Raw genomic sequence first — 23,382 nt, 5'->3', positions numbered from 1 at the left:
TGCTGCTATATTGGGGTCACAAATCACCCCAATATGTATATCCACCCACTCCACACTGCCTGCACTCTCTTCTTCACTTCTTTTGTGCATTGTCTGTTGCTTTTGATGGCTGATATTAGGTATTTACACTCATGTACCTTCACCACCTCTACTCCATAAAGACCCAATGAAACTCCTGCTGGCCTTTTCTGTACTTCTCCATCAACACTCTGAGAGAAAACATCTTTAGTGCTCTTTCTTGGCATGAAGCCATACTGCTGCTCACCTCTCGTCTTACCCGAGGTTCAGCAGCTCTCTCTCAAATCTTCATGTTATAGCCTCATATTCCTCAGACATCATCCCACTCTCCAACACTCTCTGTTATACATTCTGGTCAACATGTTTACTGTCCGCTCTCCTAGACATATCTGTACCTCCGCAGGTACAGTAGAGGAAAAATTATTTGATCCCCTGGTGAATTGGTCATTTTTCTCAGTTACAAAGAAATGAACAGGCTCCAATGGTTTCATTTAGCTTCATTGAAGTGTTGTCAGAATATCAATCAAAAAACCCCAGAAAAAACACATAAGTTATAAATTGATTTGTATGTTTTGTTTTTCCCCAAGCAAAATATCACTTAGTACTTGGTCGAGAAACCGCTGTTCTTTAGAGACTCCTTTGTGACCTACTATGTGGCCTTGGGTCACTGTCATGCTCCAGGCTGAGGGCAATTGATGGTCATTTTATATTTCTTCCTATTCCAAATATTCACACCAGCAGTTGTCACCTTCTCACTGAGCTACTTGCTGAGGGTCTTGTAATCCATTACAGCAGATCTACATTCTTGTCCATGATGTCCTTTGATAGCTCTTTGGTCTTTCCCATGGTGCAGAGTTAGAAAAGAAGGAACTAATTCTGTGGTTTCTTCAGTTCAGGTCAGAAGCATCTGTGATTAATTGATTGGTTGTAATCTGTGTGTCAGTCCGTTGAAACCAGAATTCTGGCTTTTTGTTCTGGACTTTAGGTTGATATTTTGTCTCATTAAAATGAAACTACCATAAAAATTAGAGACAGTTCATTTCTTTCTGCTTTTCCCCAACTGTATCAGACAGCTTTCTCACACACCTTTCCCATCTTCTCTTCCTTTATCTTCGCCCAAGACTAGAAAAGTTTTCACCAGAACATTTTTGACCAACAGTACCAGAAGTGATCATTGTTAACCTGCCCTCAACCTACATGAGCTACATGTTTGATTTGTGTGTGGTATAAGTTTAAGTATTGTCTGAGTCATCTAAATATGAAATATAAAACGTAAATGCCCGATAATGTAATCCTCATTATATCCTTCATTCTTGTGTCCCTGCAGGAGTGTGCTCTGTTGCATGGGCCTTACTTGGTGTTTTGATTTTCCTGAGCATCGTTGGGGCTGCAGTATGGTACTTTTATACACATGAAGATCAAAGGTACTTCATACATTAACTTGCATGTATCCAATATGTAGAATAATATTTAGTAGACCTGACTTTAAAGCATGTGGACCTACTGTCCAAACTGAAGTATAGACTCTTTAATTCGAAGGGGTTGAACAAAAATGTTTTTATTTTTACTTTAGTTTTTTTTTTATATATATACAGTCTCTATTTTGAGGTGTTAGAATTTCAATGGACACTTTATTTAAAAGCTGTGTGGAATGCTTCTTCATTTTTTCTTAAATTAAAGAGGAAAACAGTATGGAAGTGTGGACAAATGAGCTCTTGACGGTAGTTAGTCAGGCCGTACTTATGCTGCAAAATCAAAGCAATCTTATCAGAGAGAGTGCAAATCTTAGGAATGGCCTAACTGGCAGTTTTGATACTTTCTGTGGGGCAAAAAAGTGCACTAGTTAGTGTGTTACAATAGACATTTTAGGCTAGATTTCATTCAGCGAGAGGGAAAAAAAGGAAGACTAGCTTGTGAACAATGTTTTTATACAGATGAAACTAAGTAAAACTGGTACCAAAATAGTAGAAAGGAAAAGGATGGAAACATAAAAAAATCGGATAATCTAAGAAGTACATATCCTCTTTAAAACACAGTGAATTTAGTCTCGTAACATGTTGATGTCTATGAATTTGAATCAATATGGAGAATATGATTATTTGATTATTATTCAGTGATTTTTTTTTTCATGAAAAAATGTTGTATTGTACTGTCACGAGTGATGCACCTAAATTAGTGCATCGCTCTAAAATCAAAAGTGTTTCCAGACAATACATGATCCACTTCTGGGGACAAGCTCCTCGTTTGCCATTGGCCTTTGTTTCGCGTATTTGGATATCTCTCTTTTAACATTGGGTTACTCATGCACTTGATTGTTTTATTTCAGCTGTATTGCAGTGGTGTTGGAGGGATTTTTAATTAATGTCCCAAAAATTCCAGGCATAGGTTTAGACTTTTTTGGTGGCGTGTCCGAACAAATGAACCAGCTGGTGACAGTGCAGCGCAGCAAGAACACCATCAGATGGCGGTCAGTAACAGATAATTTGTTGAAATATGCAGTTTTTTCACTCAAAGTTTAATTTCTCTCTCCAAATATGTTGACGCTAATTGTTGGGTCTGCGCTTCCACAGGCCCTGCTGGTTTAGAAACTTATTCCTGTTGCCCTACCATTATGCCCTTCTGCCCTTGGTGTCAGACCACTTCGAAGAACCAGCTTCCCCTGCAGCCTTTTATTTCTGTGACACATAGTTTTCACAAACACCCAGTGTAAAACCCCCATATGATGTCAGGCACTAGGTGTGTGTGTGTGTGTGTATGCATGTGCACGTGAGTGTGTGTGTTTTTGTGTTTGGGGGTGCCTTTGTGTGACCTCCGGCTCACCCTGTATATGGCTTAACCCCTCTAACGGTCTCACCATACACAAACACAGGTGAGACCATAAAGGGCAGGAAGTTTACTAAGCAGAAGTAAACAGAACCTTCACCTAGGATGTGCCTATAATAAAACACTACAGCCTCCCCCACCATTCAACAAGCTGGGGAGGGGGTCAGAAACAAAGGAATGTCCTTGATCATATAGTTTGAACCAAGACTTACAAATTTAAGTACAATAATGGCAACATTTAACAATTTGACTCCAACACTAATGACTTTATTTAATGTAAAAATCTTTGTTATGCAGTTATGGTAGATATATTAGTAGTTTTAGTTTTGAACAAGTCATTTTATTAAATCTGCTCTTCTTAAAAAATGAATGTGTGCGTTGGATATTATAGAAGTTTAAATGTTCTTTTTAAAATATGCAGATACACTGAAGGTCTTTGCACGTTCAGCTAAAATTACATACCATTTTAAACAAATGTTCTGAACTGTCTACCACAGCAATCTCCCTGACAGCTGTGGAAGCAAAAGATGGAGTATATCTGCACTGAAAGCTCGACCAACATGACATTCTCAAGTCAGCTGGTAAATGAACAGATGGAGAACTGGTGGAGGCACTTGGTTCAGACAGCACAAACAGTCAAGCGAAGCACACCGTCTGAATACCTTGTAATTCCAACCAGTAAGATTACCACATAGTATATAATACTTGAATAATACAGCCCCACCCTTGTTTGTACATGGGGGCGAAAGCAGATGTTTTGCTCGGATAACCTAACATAAAGCAACATACAAGGAAATTTGAAAGAGAAAAAAAACATCTTTAAAAAGGTTATAATGAGACTTTGTTACTGTGTTGAATCATAGGGATTTTGTTTGTTTTTTAAAATTAATTTTAAGAAAATTAAAGGTCTTCACCCTGCTGAAATCTTTTCATTTAACTGTAAAAAGCAATACATTGTAGCATTTTCCAGGAGAGTGCAGCTTTCATTTTCCAGGAAAGCTGGAAAATTTGGTTTCTCTCATCAATCATTAATCGTAATCGGTGTATTTACTTAGATTGGATGCTGCAGTCTTTGTGAACTGTCACGTTTCCTGTTTTACTTTGACAGTCCCTGTCCTATATAAATGTTTTCAATTTTGCTTCCCCTTCGTCTCGTCATGTTTGATTACTCCCAGCTGTGCTCTCCTCCTTTGTCTCATTCCCTCGTTATCCCTCTGTGTATTTAAGCCCTGTGTTTTCCTTGTTCTGTGTCGTGTTGTACCCTCACCGTGCTGTGTTTTCGTCTCTCTGTTTCTGGTAGCATTCTAGTTCTCTGTTCGCAGTTTTGTTTCCTAGTTCCCTGGTTTTTCTAGTTAGTGCTTCGTGCTTTGAGTTTCTAGTTTTAGTTTCCTTGAATTCATATTCAAGTTTCCAGCAATAAAACTGCTGCCTTTAGTTTGTCATTCAGTCTCTGAGTCCAGCATTTGAGTCCTACATCCTGCTGCACACAGCACACCTTGACAACGTATTGTTATTAGTTTGCCCTTTGATGTTATCTTTCTGTTTTCCTTATCTTCACTCCCTGTCATAATGCGCAGTGTGAGGAATGATTTAAAAAAGGAACTGAGAAGCAAAAGTAAACAGTTAAATTCAGGCACAGATCCAAAGTAAGCATAGGGTAATTGATACAGAAGTAAAAGCAAAGATTTGTCCAGGTGTAGGAAAGAAGTATTCCCTACATCCCCCTTCATGAATCACCACCTTATCACGGTGAAGGGGTTTGCGTGCCCTTCTGATCCCAGGAACTCTGTTGTCGGGGACAGTTTGTCCCTGGTAGGGTCTCCCTAGGCAAATTGGTCATGGGTAAAGGGCCAGACCAAGTGTGATTCTAAAGAGTTCGATGATGAGAAGTTACTTGACAGAATCTTGGTTACCAGGGCCCCTTCATAAGGCCAAGCTTAGTCAAGGGGCTTTTTATTAAAAACCTATTATTCATGGGTCCTGGCTGACCCCAGTTACTCCAGTGAACCCATCACCTGCTGCAGGGGCCATAGTGGTCTAGTGTTATGTGAATCGGGTGCTAAAACTGGTTTGTGATATATGGTGATAATAAGTGTTCCTTTTTGAGCAGTGTACTATGTTGGCTATCATACATAATGAGATGGAAAGGTTTTCTAAAATGTCCACTCAGGCAAAACAAGCTTTGTTAATGATTCATAACTCCAGCTGCTGTAGAGAGCAGTGACCAGTCTATAAAGTCACACTTCATACATGGATTTATGAAATTTACTGCTAATTAATAAACATTCATTGTTTTATGGTTCGATTTTTTTCCCCACCATATTGGTCACTGACTGAAATATTATGTGATAGATTAGAAGGTGGGTATTTTGTTAGTGTAATGTCAAGTTGAAATTTTTTTTAATGATTTTCCATGTTTTCATGTGTTAAGTGCATATTCTAAATTATTATCATTAAATTCTGAGGGTTTTTTAAAAAAATGTTCTAGTCTTGTTGATTCAGTTTCCATTGTCTCAGTGGTCATGATGGTACTTATGTGGATGTTTGCGTATAAAACTTTACTTACAATATTTACAAGCAGACATGTCAGCACTGCAGCTATTAACAATAGCTATTAAAACAATACCTCTTTTTATACTTTTTAGAAAAATGTATTCTGGTACTGCCTTAAGTTTTTGCTTTGGCTGCTTCACTTTTGTAAAAGGTTAATTAGCATATTTAACAGCTGTTTATAAACAAGCTTCTAAAGTCATGTCAGTGAAACCCTCTGATCATCTGTTTTGTGTTGAATTCATTTGTGAACTACGAGTATACAAACTTAAGACAGAAAGCAAAGTCAGCAAAAACAGAATTTATGAAATGTGCAGTGTCAAAGGTCACATTATAATTTCATGTTTTCACAGATCTGTTGATTTGCTGTTTGCAGTTCAGGAAAACTTAAGGTGTTTTCTTACATTTAATGTAAATGACTCTGAATTGGATGGTGGCTGGTTGGAGGGCATACTGTACGTATTATTACATGTTACCTACCTTCAGTACCACAAAGGGGCCACAGCAGCATGTTGTTTTATTTTTATTTTAGGATATAAACTGCTGACTCATTTTGTCTGGATCTTGTTGCTGAATCTGTGTTTAGATTTAATAATGGATATAAAGATATTTTTCGCCTTTTACCTGCATACCTCAGTATGGTAAATTCAGTTACATCAATTTTAAAATAAAATACTTGTTAGCAACGCTTGCGTGTGTATTTTAACTCTACACTTTATATTATTTATCAAGTTTTTATTCTTTTCTTTAAACCTAACAATGAAGACATGACACTTTCTGTTTTTTAAACCTTTTGAGAAAGTAAGATCAGTAAAAATGTTTTAATTTTTAACGTATATCCATCCACTGCACATGATAACAGTGGTTCTCAAGCTGTGGAACATGGCCCAGCTGGTGAAGCATCATGGGAAAAAAAGTTTTTAATTGTTTTTTGTTGTTTTTGTAAAGGCCATTAAAAAACAAGAGCCTGTTGCTCTTAATGTCAACTTTTAACTAAAATTTATCTTGTACTTTTTTGATTTGTTAATGACTGTTTAATTACTTAACTAATTACAAACTCCTTGGTGTGGGCACAAAACATTTTTCTTAATTATTTATTTTTTCATTTGTACATTTGGCATGTCAGAAAGTTTGAGAACCACTGTGTTAAAGCGGAAAACTATTTATGACCATTAAGTATTATTATTTTTCAATACCAAATAGCCTATACTGGTGCCTATACAGAAATCAGAAACTGACTGAAAATGTGTGCCTGAGAGCTGATCCGCCACACACACACACACACACACACAACACAGCGAGATAAAGTAAATGACTTAGGAAATGCAGATTAATGCTGCTATGTAATAATGTGTAGATTCCCTTTCCATTCTCAAGGGAAAAACAAAGCGAATGTAATTACTTAGTGTACATCCACAGCAGAAAAGATACACAGACTGTTCTCAGGTTACTGAGAATTATATTAGTATTAGTTAATACTCAGGTTACCTAATCAGTTGTTCAATATGCAGGTGAGTTTGTCTACTGCCTGGAGGTTTAAGATTGTCTTCTGTCTTAATGCTGGCAGGAACTGCTTTGTAATACGCTTGGTGTTTAAAAAAATGTTGAATAAACTGAATAATAATTGAAACAAATATTTAACGTATGCAGAGAATGTTACATTTTTATCCAGATTGCCAGGACAAACAATTGCTCTGAATTGTGTGAATGAATTGATTTGAATTAGTTTATGTAACATTCTGTAAAAACTGTTTGTTATTAGTTATTTTGTCATTATATTCTTATAACCATGTATACTATTTATGCTTTAAATAACATGCACCCAATCTGATTGTCCAGGCTGCATGGATATAAAACGTGATTATTATACAAACCATACACAAGGAAGCTGAGTAAAAACTGAGCTTTTTTTCTGACAGATATGGACTTTTTTTCTGTTCTTTTCTTTCTTTCTATCTGCCTGGCATGCAGGCAACAGAAGAACCTTTTTAATACAAGTAATGACATAATTGTAGCTGTAATGTAATTATTGTAATTACAATTATGTAATTATTGTAACTACTTATTACAGTAAGTACTACTACTTACTACTACATTACTGCGTTACTACAAAATGTCATGTGATTACAGTAACCAATTCATTTGACCCAACACTGGTCAGGGTTTATGGTGTCTTTCTTTTAATCTGTCTAAAACACCGTGGTAACTCATGCTAAACATATAATCTGGCCTTTAGGAAGTTTAAAATCCTCTAAAATCAGGTTTCCAGCTTTGGTCTCTAAGTGTGACATAAATTCTCCAATCGAATAGAAACTAAAACCCGTTGATACATAGCTCAATATTGCCACCTGCTGTAAAGAAGTGCAAAATGTTGCATTGTCACTGGAAATTAAAGCTAGTAATTTACAGACAGATCTGGACTAAAATGTGTGATGAAGCAGCCATCCATTTCAGTAGCTGCAAGTAATATTTTAATGTTTTACATTCTGTTTACATTCTTTATTTACTATGGAGATGGCCCTGATTACAGATTCACTTCCTCTCCATGATGAATACTCTTCAAACAATGTGGTGGGATAAGCAGCTGTAAAAACAGGCCAAAGTTCATCTGAATAGCAGGTATATTTTCATTTCTTTTGAAAGGTATTTCTATGTATGAAATGAAGTCATAACTTCAGCAACACATCATGTCAGATCCACAGTCTGGTTTAGAAAGAAAGAAAGAAAGTGAATGAATGAATAAATACTTTTTTTTTTCCTGAAAATGGATTTATTTAGGACAGTGCATGTTAATGAACATACATGTAAAAAAAGTTGTAAAAAAAATTACATGAATGTAAACATACCAGATTATAGCCAAGGGCTAATTTCCATCTGTTGTCCATAAAACATAAAAAAATAGACATAATAATTCATAAAGAAAAATTTCATAATAAATTCATAATAAAAACTCCATCACCAAACTCACACATACACACCATTCTATTCCCAAATAAAACATTAAAACTATACAACTTATACATGATCAGACACTTGATTTGTCCAGAACCAGTTTTTAACCTGTACCTTAAACAAGTTGAATGTCGAGCATTCTCTAATGGATTGAGGAAGACTGTTCCACAGATGGCCACCCTGGACAGAAAGGACGTTCTGCCCAAATGCTGTTGTCTGTGGGGTATAAACAAGTCTCCTCGGGTTGTAGCTCGAGTCGTCCTGTCTATGTTCGGGATTTGAAAAGAAAACTTTATTTCGTTAACTTTGTGTTAACTTCCAATGTGGGTGCAGCAGACGACCATCAGATTAAAGAGTTTCATCACCCTGAAAACTGTTGGAGTTGGCCTAATCCGAGTATCATACTGTTAAAAACCCAATTAATGGTAACCATAATGAAAAATAGATTCACAAACCTGTCCCTGATAATTGTCCTCGCAGACATTTTGAAGATGTTAGAAATCAGTGGCCTTCATGAAAACATTTATAAACGTAATAATATAAACTATATATGTATACCTCAGAACCTAGTACACCCTGGCCCCCAACACAGACACACCCACCTACATATTCAATTATTTCAGCATCCCCAGTATCAAGGGCTCTCCCAAAGCTCTGGTTTTGGACATTGATTTTATTTCCCTTTTCACCTAAAAGGAAAAGACCATCCAGGTGCTCACTGTCACCTCGATGATATTTTGATGAGTGACAAAACATTTCTCCCACTGAAACCGCTACTTCAAGAAGAACAGAATCAACTTGTGGGGATTTTCTTACCTGGATGATTGAGCATGCATCGAGAAGGTCAGATACAACAATCTCAGAGTCTAACTAATATAGAAAATAGACAGAGGGCTCCACATAGTGGCCGTAACGTTGTACTAATCTTTCCAATCTACTGGATCTGTATGTATCAAGCTTCTGCAGGTGGAAATGCAGCTACTCTGACTCAACTGATGCTCAAAATTGTTGTTTACATCTACAGATGACGCCTGGCTGCTCTGTGTGCTCTGGGTTTGCTTGAGTCCTCACTTTTTGGTGGAAAGCAGTTGATTTGGTGCAATCTTTGGCTGCAAAATATTTGACTGCGAAACTTTAAATTAGATACACTTTAACAAATGCATACTGTCACATAAACAAAATCACTTTCGTTTCTTGATAGAGCCAAGTAAAGTTAATTTGATACACTCAGAGGGTGTTCTGGTATCATATTGAACACCTCAAAGACGAAGGAAATGAGAGTAGATTTCAGAAGATTCAGAGCTCCTTCAGCTTGTGAAAGTTTGTAGAGCGGACACAGAGATGGTAACGAAATATAAATATCTAGGTTTACACTTAGATAACAAACTAGACTACCTGTAATGACAAATATGCTTTTCTGATGCTGCAGTCTGCTGGGGATGAAGCAAATGATGAACAAAATATTTCAAATTTGTCCAGGCCTTAAACCTCACGTTTTCTCCCTAGTGGTAGGAAATGCAAAAAATTAAGGCATTCATGAAAACACTGAATAAAAAAATCTTCCTTAAAAAAGCCTACATTTACAGTAGAGTATTGAATGTTACATAAAATTGATTGTATACAAAGTGTGTTTGAATGGCAGAGATGCAGAAATGTCTGCATGTAGCACAGAGCCATGGTTTATGTTTGAATGAGTCTCACAGTCATGAATGTGCACTTGAAGCCATTTATAACAATAACAAATTAACTTGCTGCTCACCACAAACAAGCACAAGCACACGTTTTGTTTTTTTTAAAACTGTATTCTCTTAAATTTTACAGCTTTTCTTACTGATAAAAACCTTATGGCCATTCATACTACTCATAGCAATTAACCAATAAACAATTAACTTGTTGAACCCCCAGTACTGGAGGCAAATATGCTCAAATTATAGGTTTTCACAATTTATTTTGAAATAGTTAGCGTCATGGACCTGAGTCTCTCTGGCTCAGAGACAAAGGCTCCCACACACAGGCAGTAAGCACTTTTATTGCATGTGGTAATCCTGTCAGGCCTGTAGAAAGTTAGAGAATGGGGAAGGAGTGGAAGAACATTCCCTGACATTTACAGCCCTTTTGCAGATATCACAACCTCTATCCACATTCCTGAGAGGGGTCATAGTCTTGTATCTGTTAGTACCACAGTAACAGTCAACATCTGCAGGAAGCTCCTGAGGATGTTTTACCAGTCGGTGGTTGCTGGAGTACTGTTCTATGTGATGGTGTGCTGGGGGAGCAGCACAGCAAAGGACTCATCCAGGCTGGAAAAACTAATCAGGAAGGCTGGCTCTGTGGTTGGCATGAAGCTGGACACTCTGGTGACAGTGGCACAGAAGAGGACATTAAAGAAACTGTTGGACATTATGAACAATGTTGGGCATCCTCTGCACACGGCCATAAACAACCAGAGGAGTCTGTTCAGTGACAGGTTGCTTCTCCCCAAGTCAAGGACCAACAGACTTAAAAAGTCCTTTGTCCCACACGCCATCAAATTGTTTAACTCCTCGCTGGAGGGGAGAGGGAGAAGAAACGGGGGGACAAAGGAGGATGGGAACAACTAAGCTGTAGTGCCCTTTTCACAGTGCAATATTTTTCTATATTCAACGGTGCAATAGGCTCACAATAGCTGAAATGTGGAATTCCTTGGTATTCCTATTTATTGTTATTACATATTCTGCATTTATATATGTGTATATATGGTATATTTCTATTTCTGCTTACATTCTTTTGCAATTTCTGTCAGTGCTGTGCTACTGGAAACAGAATGTCCCTGAGGAACCCACCCGAGGAATTAATAAAGTTCTATCTAATCTAATCAAAAGAAGACCAAAGCAGGCTTAATGTTTGAAAAACATTGTAATGATTTCCCTCTTACACTGGCTGCCTTGGTTCCACCAAGATAAAAAAAACATCTCCTGCACAGCTTTACCTCTATTTCCCATCAGAAATCTCATTTTCTGCCTTATTGGCTTGCTTATTACCCACCAGTGTGACGTTTTTTTTTTTTACCCCCCAAAATGACCTCTGACAAGAAACTGACAGAAATTTCAGCTCACAAACTCCAAGGAGTCATGCAGACAGATTTCTTTGTCACAGCAGCTTTTTCCTTAGGCTTATATTTAAAAAAAACCCAAAAACAGTTAAATATTTAACTGCTTTACACGGGAAGAAAATGGAGTTTCACTGATTCTAATCAAAATGGGCAGTATGTGGCCCGTGATGCAAAATGAGTTTGACACTCCTGGCATGTGTTATGTACGGCCCAAAATGGCCTCTGTACAAGAACGTAGTAAGCTCTAATATTGACCAGTAAGAAACCACCACACTCACACTGCAATGGGGTACACAATATTTTTTTATTTTTTCCCTCCAAGTCAGACAACTGGCTGAAGACAACTCCGGCCTGGAATCCAAGGCCCAAAGCTGCCGCGGGTTGTTAAGGTTGTTAGCCTGGTTACAAACAGGGAAAGCTGGTCACTTGGAAGAACAAGCACCCAAAAACATATCAATCTTGCATCTTCCTGAGAAAGGCTTTCCACCCACCTTACTAGGCCTGGCGTTGTTAGAGGGTGGGTCTCTACACCAGATCCTGGAGCTTCTATTCTCAGCTCAAACTTCTCTAAATCTTGGCCAGTTTCCTTGGACACAGAGGGTCTCCAGTCCAGTGTTTTTATCCCAGCAGATCCACTTGAATCCTAATTAAAACTAGTCCTCTCTCCAGTATTATCAGATTATTTTAAAAGCAAAACCAGGCCAGGTTAAAAATCCTTCGCTTTAAAATGTGCACTTTTCATCCTGGAGCCTCCAAGGTCAACTTCCCTGCTGTAACAGTGTCCTACTAAAAATAACACCCCCCCCCCCGCCCTTCCAGTTTCCTCTCCCCTTTATAAAGAAGGGCTAAAATCCTTCCCAATCAACAGCTTCCTGTACTCAGCTCCAAACAGCCAGCTGGACGAGAGTAGAATCTCAACTCCCCCATGGGTGTGACACACACCTCACACAAGACACAAAAACATCTAAGCATGCAATTAGCAAAAAAATGAAAAGCAATGCCAACCCAAATGTTTAGTGGAGGATTCTCTCAATTCTTTTCCACCATGCTACAAGCTGCAACACATAAACCGCACCATCTTAATTTATATCAATATTCTAACTGAAGAGAACTGCCTGCTGGTGCCCATTGTCAGGTAAGATATTTTTTACTTGTTTTCACCTGGACCTGGGGCTGTAAACTCGCCTAAACTTGCAGTCCTGCAATCTTTTTTTTTTTTTTTAATTCGCAGTCACCGAAATCTCAGAAGAGTTTTTATGGTTGCTTTTAAATGGCGCAAAGAAGCGTGTATTCCAAAGCCATCTCCTCCAAAGAATGTAGAGCAATTAGCCAAACCCCTCCTTTCTCTGTAGATCGCAGAGTAGATTTTTCTGTGTCATTCCTTTTCTCCCTATCAGATTTTGTAAGACGTATCTCTTAATAAGGCAGACTAAACGTAATCTGTTGCTGGCACATCGCTCATCTCTCGTGGAACCAGCCATGAGTTTTTTTTACTTTACCAGCCACTTTTCTGCGAAACTCTTTGGTTTGGTGCTTATCTCTTCGCTCCTGTTCACCAGCGATGCTGACGGTATGTAGCCATTGTCTTTGCTCTGGTGCGGACGTAACTACTAATTTAAGGGTTTTTCCAACGGTCACAGGGAAGCAGCAAAGTCCGAACAAATATCTAAAGCTGTACTTTTGTAAATTAAGTTAAAAAAAAAAAAAGACTGTTGTCATTGTAGAAATTGCAGACACTGCTTACTGACAGCAGTGGAAGCTAATTGGCTGAACTGTGAACAGAAATCCATGTTCTTTTTAATTGTGATATAAAAGCTGTTTTAAGTCTAAATCCTAATGAAATTGATATTACAAACCCACTCTTCTTGACCCACAATGAATTTAGATATGATCTTCCTAACTTTTAAATGTATTTAAAAATACACCCATGGACTAAGAAACTAACAGTGTGCTAGTGTACATACAAATATAAAGTCAATTCATTTCAGTAAACCTGCCCATGAGCAGCACAGTTTTTCTCTAAAAACAAAGTGGCCGTTTTTATAAATGAGAGGCTGAGGAAGAATCTGCATGGTTTTCTATAAGGCTGAACTCATCTGCTAGAAAGAGCTGGGACTGTGTGAGGTCCTGAGAACAGTGGTGGTCCTAGCCTGTTTAGTCCCCTGGGAGAACACCACCTCTATGCTGTTGCATGCTGGGGCAGCAGGTTGAGGGTCACAATGCCAACAGACTAAATAAACTGATCCACATGGCCAGGGTCCGTGACGCACACAGTCATTATGGGCTGTGCGGTTAGGCAACACCACAAAACGACAACACTGAAATCATTGTCAAAAAATTATAATTAATGTGAGTTAGAAAGATCCAAAGTGTTTTAGGTTGATGTCTGAGTTTTACTGTATATGTAATACTCAGTTTTAAAAAAATTCCTAACATTACATGTCATACACAAAATGGTGATGCATGGAGTTACATCACACAGTCACTGCTTTTTCAGCTGCAGACAGATTTTTGTTTCCTACGAGAGAGAGAAACAGTAACCAGATCCAGTGAGTCATCAGTGGTCACTCGCTGTCCAAAGAAGTACAAAAAGTACCAACTCAACTGGAAGGTGATACAACTGAACTGAACTCAAATATTATTAAAGAATTCCAAAGAGGCTTTGGGGCGTTAAGAAATCTGGATGATAATCATTTTAGTTGTCATCTGGATGCTTGGGAACTGAGCTTATTTTTTTTTCATTCCCAAAACATGAAAAAAGCAAAAGCAGCAATTTCCACTGCAAAGAGCCTTAGCATTGGAGTTACTTTTTGGACAGTTGAAGGCAGTACAAAATAATTAATGTAATCTGTTGAGTTCAATATATACCTAGAATTTTGAGTTTTCAGACTTCGAATCAGCTGTTTTCAACGTAATATTTTTTTTTCAGATTTTTTTTTTTTTTGAGCCATGCAGATTTACATGTCAGTGGACCTGACCTGTGTTGGAAATACTGGGTAATTCTGATGAAGTACCAGTCAGTGATGACTCTAATGATGCAGCCTGTCTGGCAGAGTAATGTTGCTGACCAATTTTGCCTGTTTATTGTTTTTCCGGTCTCATGCTTCCTGCATGAAGAGATGCTATGTCATTCAGGAAAAGCAGTTTCAAAAGCTCCACAGTCATAAGATCCATGCAGCACACATGGGAAGCAGTAGAAGTTTGTGGTCTACAATTTAAGCTACAACGAGTCTGGGGCTGCTTAGTTGCTTCAGGACCTGGACGACTTTCCATAATTGATGGAAACAGGAATTCTGATCAAAATCATGATGGGGAATGTCCGCCCATCAGTTTGTGACCTGAAGCTCAACCACATTTGGATTATCCAGCAGGGCACCAGCAAGTCCACTTGTGTATGGATAAAAAAATAAGGTCATTCATGCTCAAAAACTCTCGTGTGTGGCTGAATTAAAATAATTAAGTACAAAGATGTGAAGCACTGGATTGCAGTATTTGCGACAAGGTTTACACAAGAGGAAAATTTGGAAAATATCACTTCCAGACATCATTAGTATTTCTAACACAGTTCTCTCTCTGTTTTTGCAGTCTCTCCCACCAAAGTGAACATTCGAGCAATTTCAGAGGACTCATTCGAGTGTGTGACAGAAGAGAGCCCAAATGCAAACGTTACCTGGTACAGGTAAAGTAGTTTATATAATGGTTTCAGCTGAAACATTAATTTCAGTATTTTTCTTTTTTGTTTACCTTAAGTGACCTGTGCTGGAAAAGCCTTTAGAGAGAGGGAGAGTGACATTGTATTTAGAGCTATATTACCTGTAACAGAGGCCAATTAAATTTTAGGAGGGAGGAGGAGGGAGACAGGGCAAAAGACCGACAGAAAATAAACTGTAGAAACAATAATATCAGATTAAAGCTCAGTGTAAACACTTCAAGCACATAAGCTGCAGTCTGATCAGATGGCCAACCAATTTAAAAAAGACAGCATTTAAACCTTAGGTGACAGTGTTTCAGAAAATATCAGCACTGGGAGCAGCGTGTGAGTAAGCTGTATATTCAGAAAATAAATGACATTGATTTAAGGTAAACAAATACTTTAAAAAATGTAAGATAAGGTTTTGGTCTTCCAACAAAGGAAACATCATTTGGATGCTGACAACAAGTGTTTTACAGCTTTCATCTATTCAAGGTTAACTTTCATTTTGTTCATCAAAAGGCCCAAATCTTTGTATAGCAATCAACATTAGCATGCAGATACAAAATCAGTTACAAAAAATATTGAGACAATGTGTCAATAAAAACAGAATGCATTGATCTACAAAAATGTTGCATTTTATTAACAGTAGAACACAGCAAACATATAAAATGTTCAATCAGAATTTTTTTTTTTCTGGTTAACTTTTAACTCGAAACAATACATCTAAAAACAAGTTAGGACAGGACTGTGTTTACTACTGTGTAGTCTTATGTCTTCATTTAATAACAGTCCATAACCTATAACCTGACGATACTAGCTGCAGATTTTTTCACGTGGTGAAAGGTCTGGAGAGTTCAGACTCTGGACTCTTCTGCTATGAAGCCAGACTGTTGAATACCACAGTGTGCAGTTTAGCATTGCCTTTCTGAAGTATGCAGGGCTTTTCCTGAAAACGCATCATCTGGATGAGAGCATATGTTGCTCTAACACCTGTATATAACTTTCCACACTGATAGTGTAAGCTGCCAATTTCATAGGCACAAAAAGTGAAACACTTATTTAGTAGTAGAAAATGAGAAAAGACATCAATGCTAATGTCGTTCCTCTTTGTCATTACAGCTGAATGCTCCAGACCAACAAACTAATAAAACATCTACTTTTATAGAGGTGCTCACATATAATGCTGATCAATTAATCAAGTGCATTTGATTTGTAGAAACTGTCTGCTACATACTCTCTTGATTCCTATATATACAGTAAGGATGTATACAGTTTATGTGAAAAACTATATATCCATAGGAATGGAGTCCAGTGAAAACTTTCTTTTTCATAAAAAAGTAGCTGGGCTCTGCTTACAGACACAAAGTAGTTTGATGTGAAACCCACTAAATTCTCAAGGGAAGAGATAACAAAGAGCTAATACCTGAAATTCTTTTGACTTTTGGCACAACTCACATTGTACTGCCCTCTCTGTAAAATTTCATGTAGAGTCTCGTTCCTGTTTTTCCAGATCTGGCCAGTCTTTGCTGCAGTCTGCTGTCAAAGTAGAGGGTGCAAAGCTACAACTGCTGAGTCTGAGCTCTGACCTAAATGTCCTTTATCAGTGTGAAGCATATGGAAGAAAACACGGTCAGCTGTATGTGTATGTGGCATCAGGTGAAGTGAGCTTGTATTTAGCTGTGCAGTTTGTCAAAATCTTTCTGAATTTGTTTCTTACGTTTTGGATTTGACCTTTTGTAGATGTTTTCATTGTGATGTTGTTCAGTTTTCTTCTTTGTTGACTTCTGTCAAGGATTGAAAGAGAAACATTTGCTTCCAGATTTAAAGTAAAATTATTGCAACCATCCTGAAACAACAGGTTAGAATTCCTTGATAAACAGACATTTTAATGAAGTGGTTGACTTAAACGGCAGCCAGCACCACATACAAGTTTCAGTTCAGATTTATTTATATAGCAGCAAATCACAACAACAGTTGCCTCAAGGTGCTTTATATTGTAAGGTAAAGACCCTACAATAGTATACAGAACACAGAAAACCCCAACAATCATGATGCCCTATGAGCAAGCACTTTGGCGAGAGTGGGAAGGAAAACTTCCCTTTTAACAGGAAGAAACCTCCAGAACCAGGCTCATCTGCTGCAACCGGTTTGGGGTGAGCAGATAAAGACATGCTTTGGATGAGTTTGAATGAGATGATGCATCCAGTGCAACACATTATTATGCAAGTCAGTTTCACCTCAGAGGATGTTCAAGCTACTGATTGTTGCTTTCTAGGTCATATCGGGAATATGTTGGGTACAGGTGTTTGAATACTGTTTGATTCATCTAAATGTGAAATGCAAAACTAAATGCAATGAAAGTGTAAACAACACATCCCAATCTCATTATATTCTTCCTTGTGTCCCTGTAGAAGCATGCTGTGCTGTTTGGGCCTTATTTGGTGCTCTGCTTTCTCTGAATGTTGTTGGAGCTGCAGCATGGTACATCTATAGATGCAGACATTTTCAAAGGTACTTAGAACCATAACCCAGCATACACTTGATATGTAGCATAGTATGGAAAACTCCTTATATCAAAGTTTATCATAAACCTTGCCAGAAATATCTGATCCACTGAGTCATTGATGTTTATTTGAGATTTCACAAAAATAAACAAAAACAAATACAACCAAATACAATAAAGTTAAAGGAAGTTCTGAAGTAGTGGAAAATTCTGATTTCACACTAATCTGTATCTTACTGTGTCACACAACACCTAAGCCCTTTAATTCAGTCTTCTTTTCTTTGTTTGTTTTTTCTAAAAAACAATCATGATTTTGATGCTATTTTTTTTGAGCTCTTAAACAACTGTTTCTTCAGAGAAATGCTGTCCTCACAGGACAGTCATACTGGATTTTATTAAATATGATGATTGCTGGGACGACCGTGGCTCAGGGGGTTGGGAAGGTTGCCGGTTCGATCCCCCTGCTCTCTGTCCTGGTTGTTGTGTCCTTGGGCAAGACACTTACCCTACCTTTACCCTGCCAGAGGGGCCGATGGCGCGATATGGCAGCCTCACTTCTGTCAGTCTGCCCCAGACAGTTGCAGTTGTGGCTACAACTGTAGCTTGCCTCCACCAGTGTGTGAATGTGAGAGGGAATGAATAGTGGAATTGCAAAGCGCTTTGGGTGCCTAGAAAAGCGCTATATAAATGCAATCCATTATTATTATTATTACTTTAGACTAAACAGAGTGAAAAGCATCAACCTTAACCATCTGCAGCAGTAATATTAATTATAAAACACAGATGGGAAACACTTTTCTGTAGAATAATTCCTTTTACTTGACATCACCTACATACGCGTTGTCAGTAACTCGTTTATATTAAGCACATAGAGTTTACATATAACTAAAAGTGCTTTATAAATACACTTGTCAATCATACAGATTTATGTGGAGTAGTGTGTTTTCAGTGTTTTATTGCTATTTTACTAAAGGAATGGTTCAAAAAAAATTATTCGACCACTCGTCATTGTCAGCTAATAGTAATTAAGTAGTAGTAGTAGTAGTAAGTAAAATATTTTATAATTCTTCAGCCAGGAAGATGTCCAGAGCAGCAAGCTCCAGAAGGTGATCAGCATATTTAAAAGAAGAATAAAGAGGCAGCACAAAAGGTATGTTTAAACAGTGGGAAAAGATGGGTGTGTGCGTGTGTTGGGGGCGAATAATGACTTAATGTCTGTATGTGTTATGTATGCCATACTTTATAGCTTTAGTTATGCACGATATTTCTTTTTAGTTATTGTAACTGTTTTTTAGAGAGAGCAGTTGAGCAATAAATGTATTAACTTATCATTTTCATTACTATTATGTGTGTTGACTACTTAGAACATTTAAATTAATATATTTTTCTAAAATCTGCAGAAACACTGAAAGTCTTTTTATGTTCAGTTAAATTTAAACACAGCTTTAAACAATGTGTCTGAATTCTCTGCCTCAGGAGTGTCTCTGGCAGTTGTGGAAGCAATTTGGACTGAAGCCTTGGACTGAGCCTGTTCCAGACTCGACTACTAAATAGGATGAAAATGGATGAAGATTCTTGGTTCTCATCTATATCCCCATCTGCCTGTCATTGCCATTTGGGTTTCATCAGCAATAAAACTGGTTGCAGCGGTTTTATTGTTTTCCACCCACTTATTAGTATTCGAACCACCAGCACAAAAACATGTTACCATTACAAAGATGATCCACAGCTATAAAAATGTATTCATTCAGCACCATGTCTCTTTATACTCTAAATGCACTTTGATGTCATGTACTGTGTTTTCTGTAAGCTGCTTTCCATTTCAAAATGTAAAAGGCTGAGTAGAATATTTCACTGCTGTCTTCACACAAAGTAATCTCAGTGAAACCCTCTGATCATCTGTTTTGTGTTGACTTCAGGGTATAAGTATACTTGCTTGAGACAGAAACCAAATTCAGCAACAATGGATTGCATTTATCGTTTTTCTTTATTTTCGTGCCTATTTACATTATAGATTCTCACTGAAGACATCAAAACTATGAATGAACACTTGTACAGACCAGCTGCCAAACAGTGTTGCAGGAGAACAGAGTGTTCTCCAGCACGCCTCAGTCTACTGAGAGGAGTACTTGTGATTTTAATAAAAATGTTGTTCTTGTTTAAAGTCCATTTTGCCAACATTAAGCTTGACATATTTGCATGTTTGGAAGTGTCTTGATCTGCCATCTTTTGGAAAAGATTTGAATGCACAGGATGAATTTACCTGAAATGATTCATTAGCATGTAATGAGGTGAAATAACCAGCAGATGGCACTTCATTATCTATTATGCCAGTGATACCCAAAGTGGGGGAACGGTATGGATAAAAAAAAGAATGCTTGGACACTGCTAGCATAATGGACAGGTTTTTTGACAGGGCTCCCACACAAACGCAAAGCAGAGGTTGAAGCATCGCCAGATGCTTGCTTCCAAGCAAACTTCCAAGCCAAAGACTAGAAAATATGATCTTAATGCAGGCTCAATGGTCCAGGTAACTAAATCTTCAAAATTTGATTCTGTTCATCTGGACGTAGGGTTTTCAGTGGGAGAAACGTTTCGTCACTCATCCAAGTGACTTCTTCAGTCTCAGATGACTGCAGTTTCCCCAAACGTATAAACAATGCATTTGCATAATGACTGAAACCAGCACCTTTTCACCTAAAAGGGAAAGACCATCCAGGTGCTCACTGTCACTTGAATGATATTTTGATGAGTGACAAAACATCTTCTTGAAAATACTACTTCAAGAAGAACAGAATCAACTTTTGTGGATTTTCTTACCTGGATGATTGAGCAGATTGAGCAGGTCAGACCATTCATGCTGCATGATTTAATGTGAAGGCAATAGGCAGAGTGTAACAGGCATAGCGCTAAAGAATGTAGCCTCATGGGCAGTGTAGTCCGTACTGCAGGGAGAATGGACTGCCATACCCGTTATGTGTCTGTGAGCGACGGAGGGAGAAAAAGGAGAAAAGTACGAGTTGTCATCGAGCAGAAACGGGAGCTGGAAGCATGTAAATATAATAATAATCACTGCAGCCAATAAGAGTGCCTGACGAGCCCAGTTGTGTATGCTATTAAGACTCGACTGTACACTGTGTTCCTGTTTTCCTCCGAAACAATAAGTTCAGTTGGAGCAGCCTTTCAACGCCTCTCTCTGTCTCTCGCCTCTCTCGCAATCAAAGTTGACCCACACAACAAAGGAACCCGCCGTATTAGTCAGAGGTCCCTTTAGTATGGTTCGGAGCCGCGGACCTTCAGTAATAGTAATAAATCACACAGCATTAGTACATTCATGTAGCTGTAAAAAAGCATGATAATATATTAAGTAATCCAAAGTATTCAGAATACGTTACTCTCATTGAGTAACATAACGGAATACGTGACAAAATACATTTTGGGGCATGTATTCTGTAATCTGTAGTGGAATACATTTTAAAAGTAACCTTCCCAACACTGACCATGGACCTGTCGTCCTACGGCAGCTGGCTTAGACTCATGCTTATCCCATGTCTTTCATTTCTGTGTGATCATAGCAAAACAAGCGGCACCTTCCGAAAACAACGAAAAGAATGTAAAACATCATGTGATGTTTCTGAAATCTGACCAAGTATCCCCCCCCCCCCGGCATTCCTACATTTGACTTTGAAAGTAACCCTTGCTTCCTGCATGAACCAGAGGGCGTGGATAGCCGCAGCAGCAGCAATGAGCAAATCACAAGAAAGAAGACCAAATGAAGCGGATAGAGTTACATGTTTTGTTTATGTTTTCACAGACAATTACTATGATAATTCAGCGCCACTCCATGTTTTCCATGATACCCTGTCGTTTGGTGATAATATCTGCGTTCCTGCTGACCAGAGAAGCTGCTGACGGTATGTTGAAACTTTTTTGTACACGCTTGGATCGGCTTGGGCTGAAATGAGATAAACTTGCAGGTGTCACAACGGACGGCAGGGAAACGTGAAAATGAAAAAAAGTAACTGCTCATTACCAATGCGGGTCCTGGTGATGGTGATGTAGAAACATAATCAAAATGATGGGATATCTGGTGGATTAAGAGTGTGTACAGATCGTAGCTCTACAGCTTTAATATGTACAGTTCTATTTCTTTTTCATTTTCAGGACAGTTCATATAAACTAATAAATTCCCACTTATGCGTGATTTTCCCCCTCACTTCACCCACAGTTCATAAAATAAAACAAAAAAGTATGGTTGAGTTTTGTTTTTTGTGAGGGGATTTTTCACATGAGGTAAGATTATAGCAATTCACTGGGTAGTAACAAAATCAAGATATAACTCGAAAGATCTTCATTGTGGTGGGTGATGTTACAAAATTATGTCATTGTTACATTATCAGCTCAGTACACAGCCAGGGCCTGTTGGTTTTACCTTGAGTACACAAGGACGTGGGAAACTAGCAAAATGTTTTCATTTACCTTTCAGTAGTTTGTCTGTCAGCAAAGTCACACACAAAGAAAGCAATCCTCTAGTCTCCTGGAGTTGAATAAATGAGAATTTTAAGATTCTTCTTTTTCAATCTGCTGTGAAAACTTAAGCAATAGTAAGGGTGTGTTTACTAAGTCAGTATTTGGAGCAAAGTATAATCCAGCTAGTCCACTTATTTTAGTAATATGAAAGTCAAATGATTTTTGACTGCCTGTATTCAGATTACTTAATACCTAAAGTGTGCTTTATGTTAAACGTAACATCGGAAACAGATGCCAAGCTACAGCAGACTAAAGCAAGACCTGAAGTGAAGACCTGTAAATTTTATGATTTGAAGGGCACCTAATATCATTTATATTATATAGTTTCTGTAAATAGCACAAGTTTTGTTCATGTTTATTGCTTGTCAGAAATTTAGCACTAAAGGCTGTCTTTACTAGCACTTTTTTTAAATTTTGAAATAAAAACACTTAATACTACCTCATGTTTGCTGGTCCACCAATTGTTCCCCTCAAAATCAGAAATTCATTGTATGTTTGAATTAATGCATCCTTATCATGACAAAGTATGTGAGGTGAACATGGTTGGGGATGAAATAATTTCTTTCTTTCTAATGAAATCTTCAATGAAGTAGCTGTTAATATCAAAATTAGTATAATTAATTGAGGACCTTTTATTTTGTGTAAATTAATGTCCATGTTTTTTGCCATTAGGCCCATCTACGGCCACTAAATAATCATAGTAGGAATATTCATTCATCGGTGTGTCTGTGTGTGTGAAACAGATTAACTCTGCTTTTTGGTTCTTATAAGCTTTCTCCTCATTTCTTCTCTTGGAAGCATAAATACTCTCCTCTCTTACTCTCACTCACTGTGTTTGCACAGCTGCCTGCACATCTACATCTGTTTGTTGTTTTTTACGCTTGCCCACTCCCTGATCTCTTATTCTTTTGCATGTTTCTCACACTTACATATTTCAGATGTCAGACAAAAATAACCTGAGGAAATGCATAATGCAGTGTTATTTTCAATTCAATTTCAGTTCTCGTTGCCAATAGTGACACAACCAATAATTAGATTTGGGGGGAAAACATGATCAGTTAGGTTTGGACAACTTCTTTCCCTTAATAAATAAAATCAGCATTTCAAAGCTGTATTTTTTTTCTTCATTTGGGTTATTCTTATTTAATATCTGAAATATTTAACTGCAATAAATATGCAAAATAAGAAATCAGAAAAGCAGCAAATGCTTTTTCATAGCAC

The 23,382-nt window shown here is 37.8% G+C and overlaps 2 protein-coding genes across 8 annotated transcripts in view; both read left to right on the top strand.

Annotated features, from left to right (window-relative positions):
- The window catches only part of LOC134646151 (poliovirus receptor-like), a 43,424-nt gene extending 23,673 nt beyond the window's left edge, over nucleotides 1-19,751 (top strand). For 2 of the 3 annotated variants that reach the window (XM_063499888.1, XM_063499886.1), the window contains exons 6-11: nucleotides 1,346-1,442; nucleotides 15,020-15,113; nucleotides 16,639-16,784; nucleotides 17,540-17,639; nucleotides 18,704-18,781; nucleotides 19,108-19,751. In XM_063499888.1, coding sequence (XP_063355958.1) covers nucleotides 1,346-1,442; nucleotides 15,020-15,113; nucleotides 16,639-16,713 — 266 coding nt within the window. In that variant the 3' untranslated portion in view covers nucleotides 16,714-16,784; nucleotides 17,540-17,639; nucleotides 18,704-18,781; nucleotides 19,108-19,751. Of the gene's footprint in view, nucleotides 1-1,345; nucleotides 1,443-2,397; nucleotides 2,486-2,588; nucleotides 6,041-15,019; nucleotides 15,114-16,638; nucleotides 16,785-17,539; nucleotides 17,640-18,703; nucleotides 18,782-19,107 lie in introns of those variants that run through there. The other variant, XM_063499887.1, reaches the window with a different exon arrangement.
- A 731-nt stretch (nucleotides 19,752-20,482) lies between these two features.
- LOC134646252 (poliovirus receptor-like) overlaps nucleotides 20,483-23,382 on the top strand; it is a 34,314-nt gene continuing 31,414 nt past the window's right edge. For 4 of the 5 annotated variants that reach the window (XR_010096633.1, XM_063500081.1, XM_063500079.1 and 1 more), the window contains exon 1: nucleotides 21,380-21,545. Coding sequence is in view for 4 of the 5 variants with exons in the window: in XM_063500081.1 (XP_063356151.1) it covers nucleotides 21,404-21,545 (142 nt within the window). In the remaining variant the exon portion in view is untranslated. Of the gene's footprint in view, nucleotides 20,685-21,379; nucleotides 21,546-23,382 lie in introns of those variants that run through there. The other variant, XM_063500080.1, reaches the window with a different exon arrangement.

The sequence above is a fragment of the Pelmatolapia mariae genome, linkage group LG16_19 (assembly GCF_036321145.2).
Source record: "Pelmatolapia mariae isolate MD_Pm_ZW linkage group LG16_19, Pm_UMD_F_2, whole genome shotgun sequence".
In the NCBI taxonomy this organism is placed as follows: Eukaryota; Metazoa; Chordata; class Actinopteri; order Cichliformes; family Cichlidae; genus Pelmatolapia; species Pelmatolapia mariae.
Note: the sequence above shows the minus strand (reverse complement) of the source record. Positions and strands in the feature narration are given on the sequence as shown.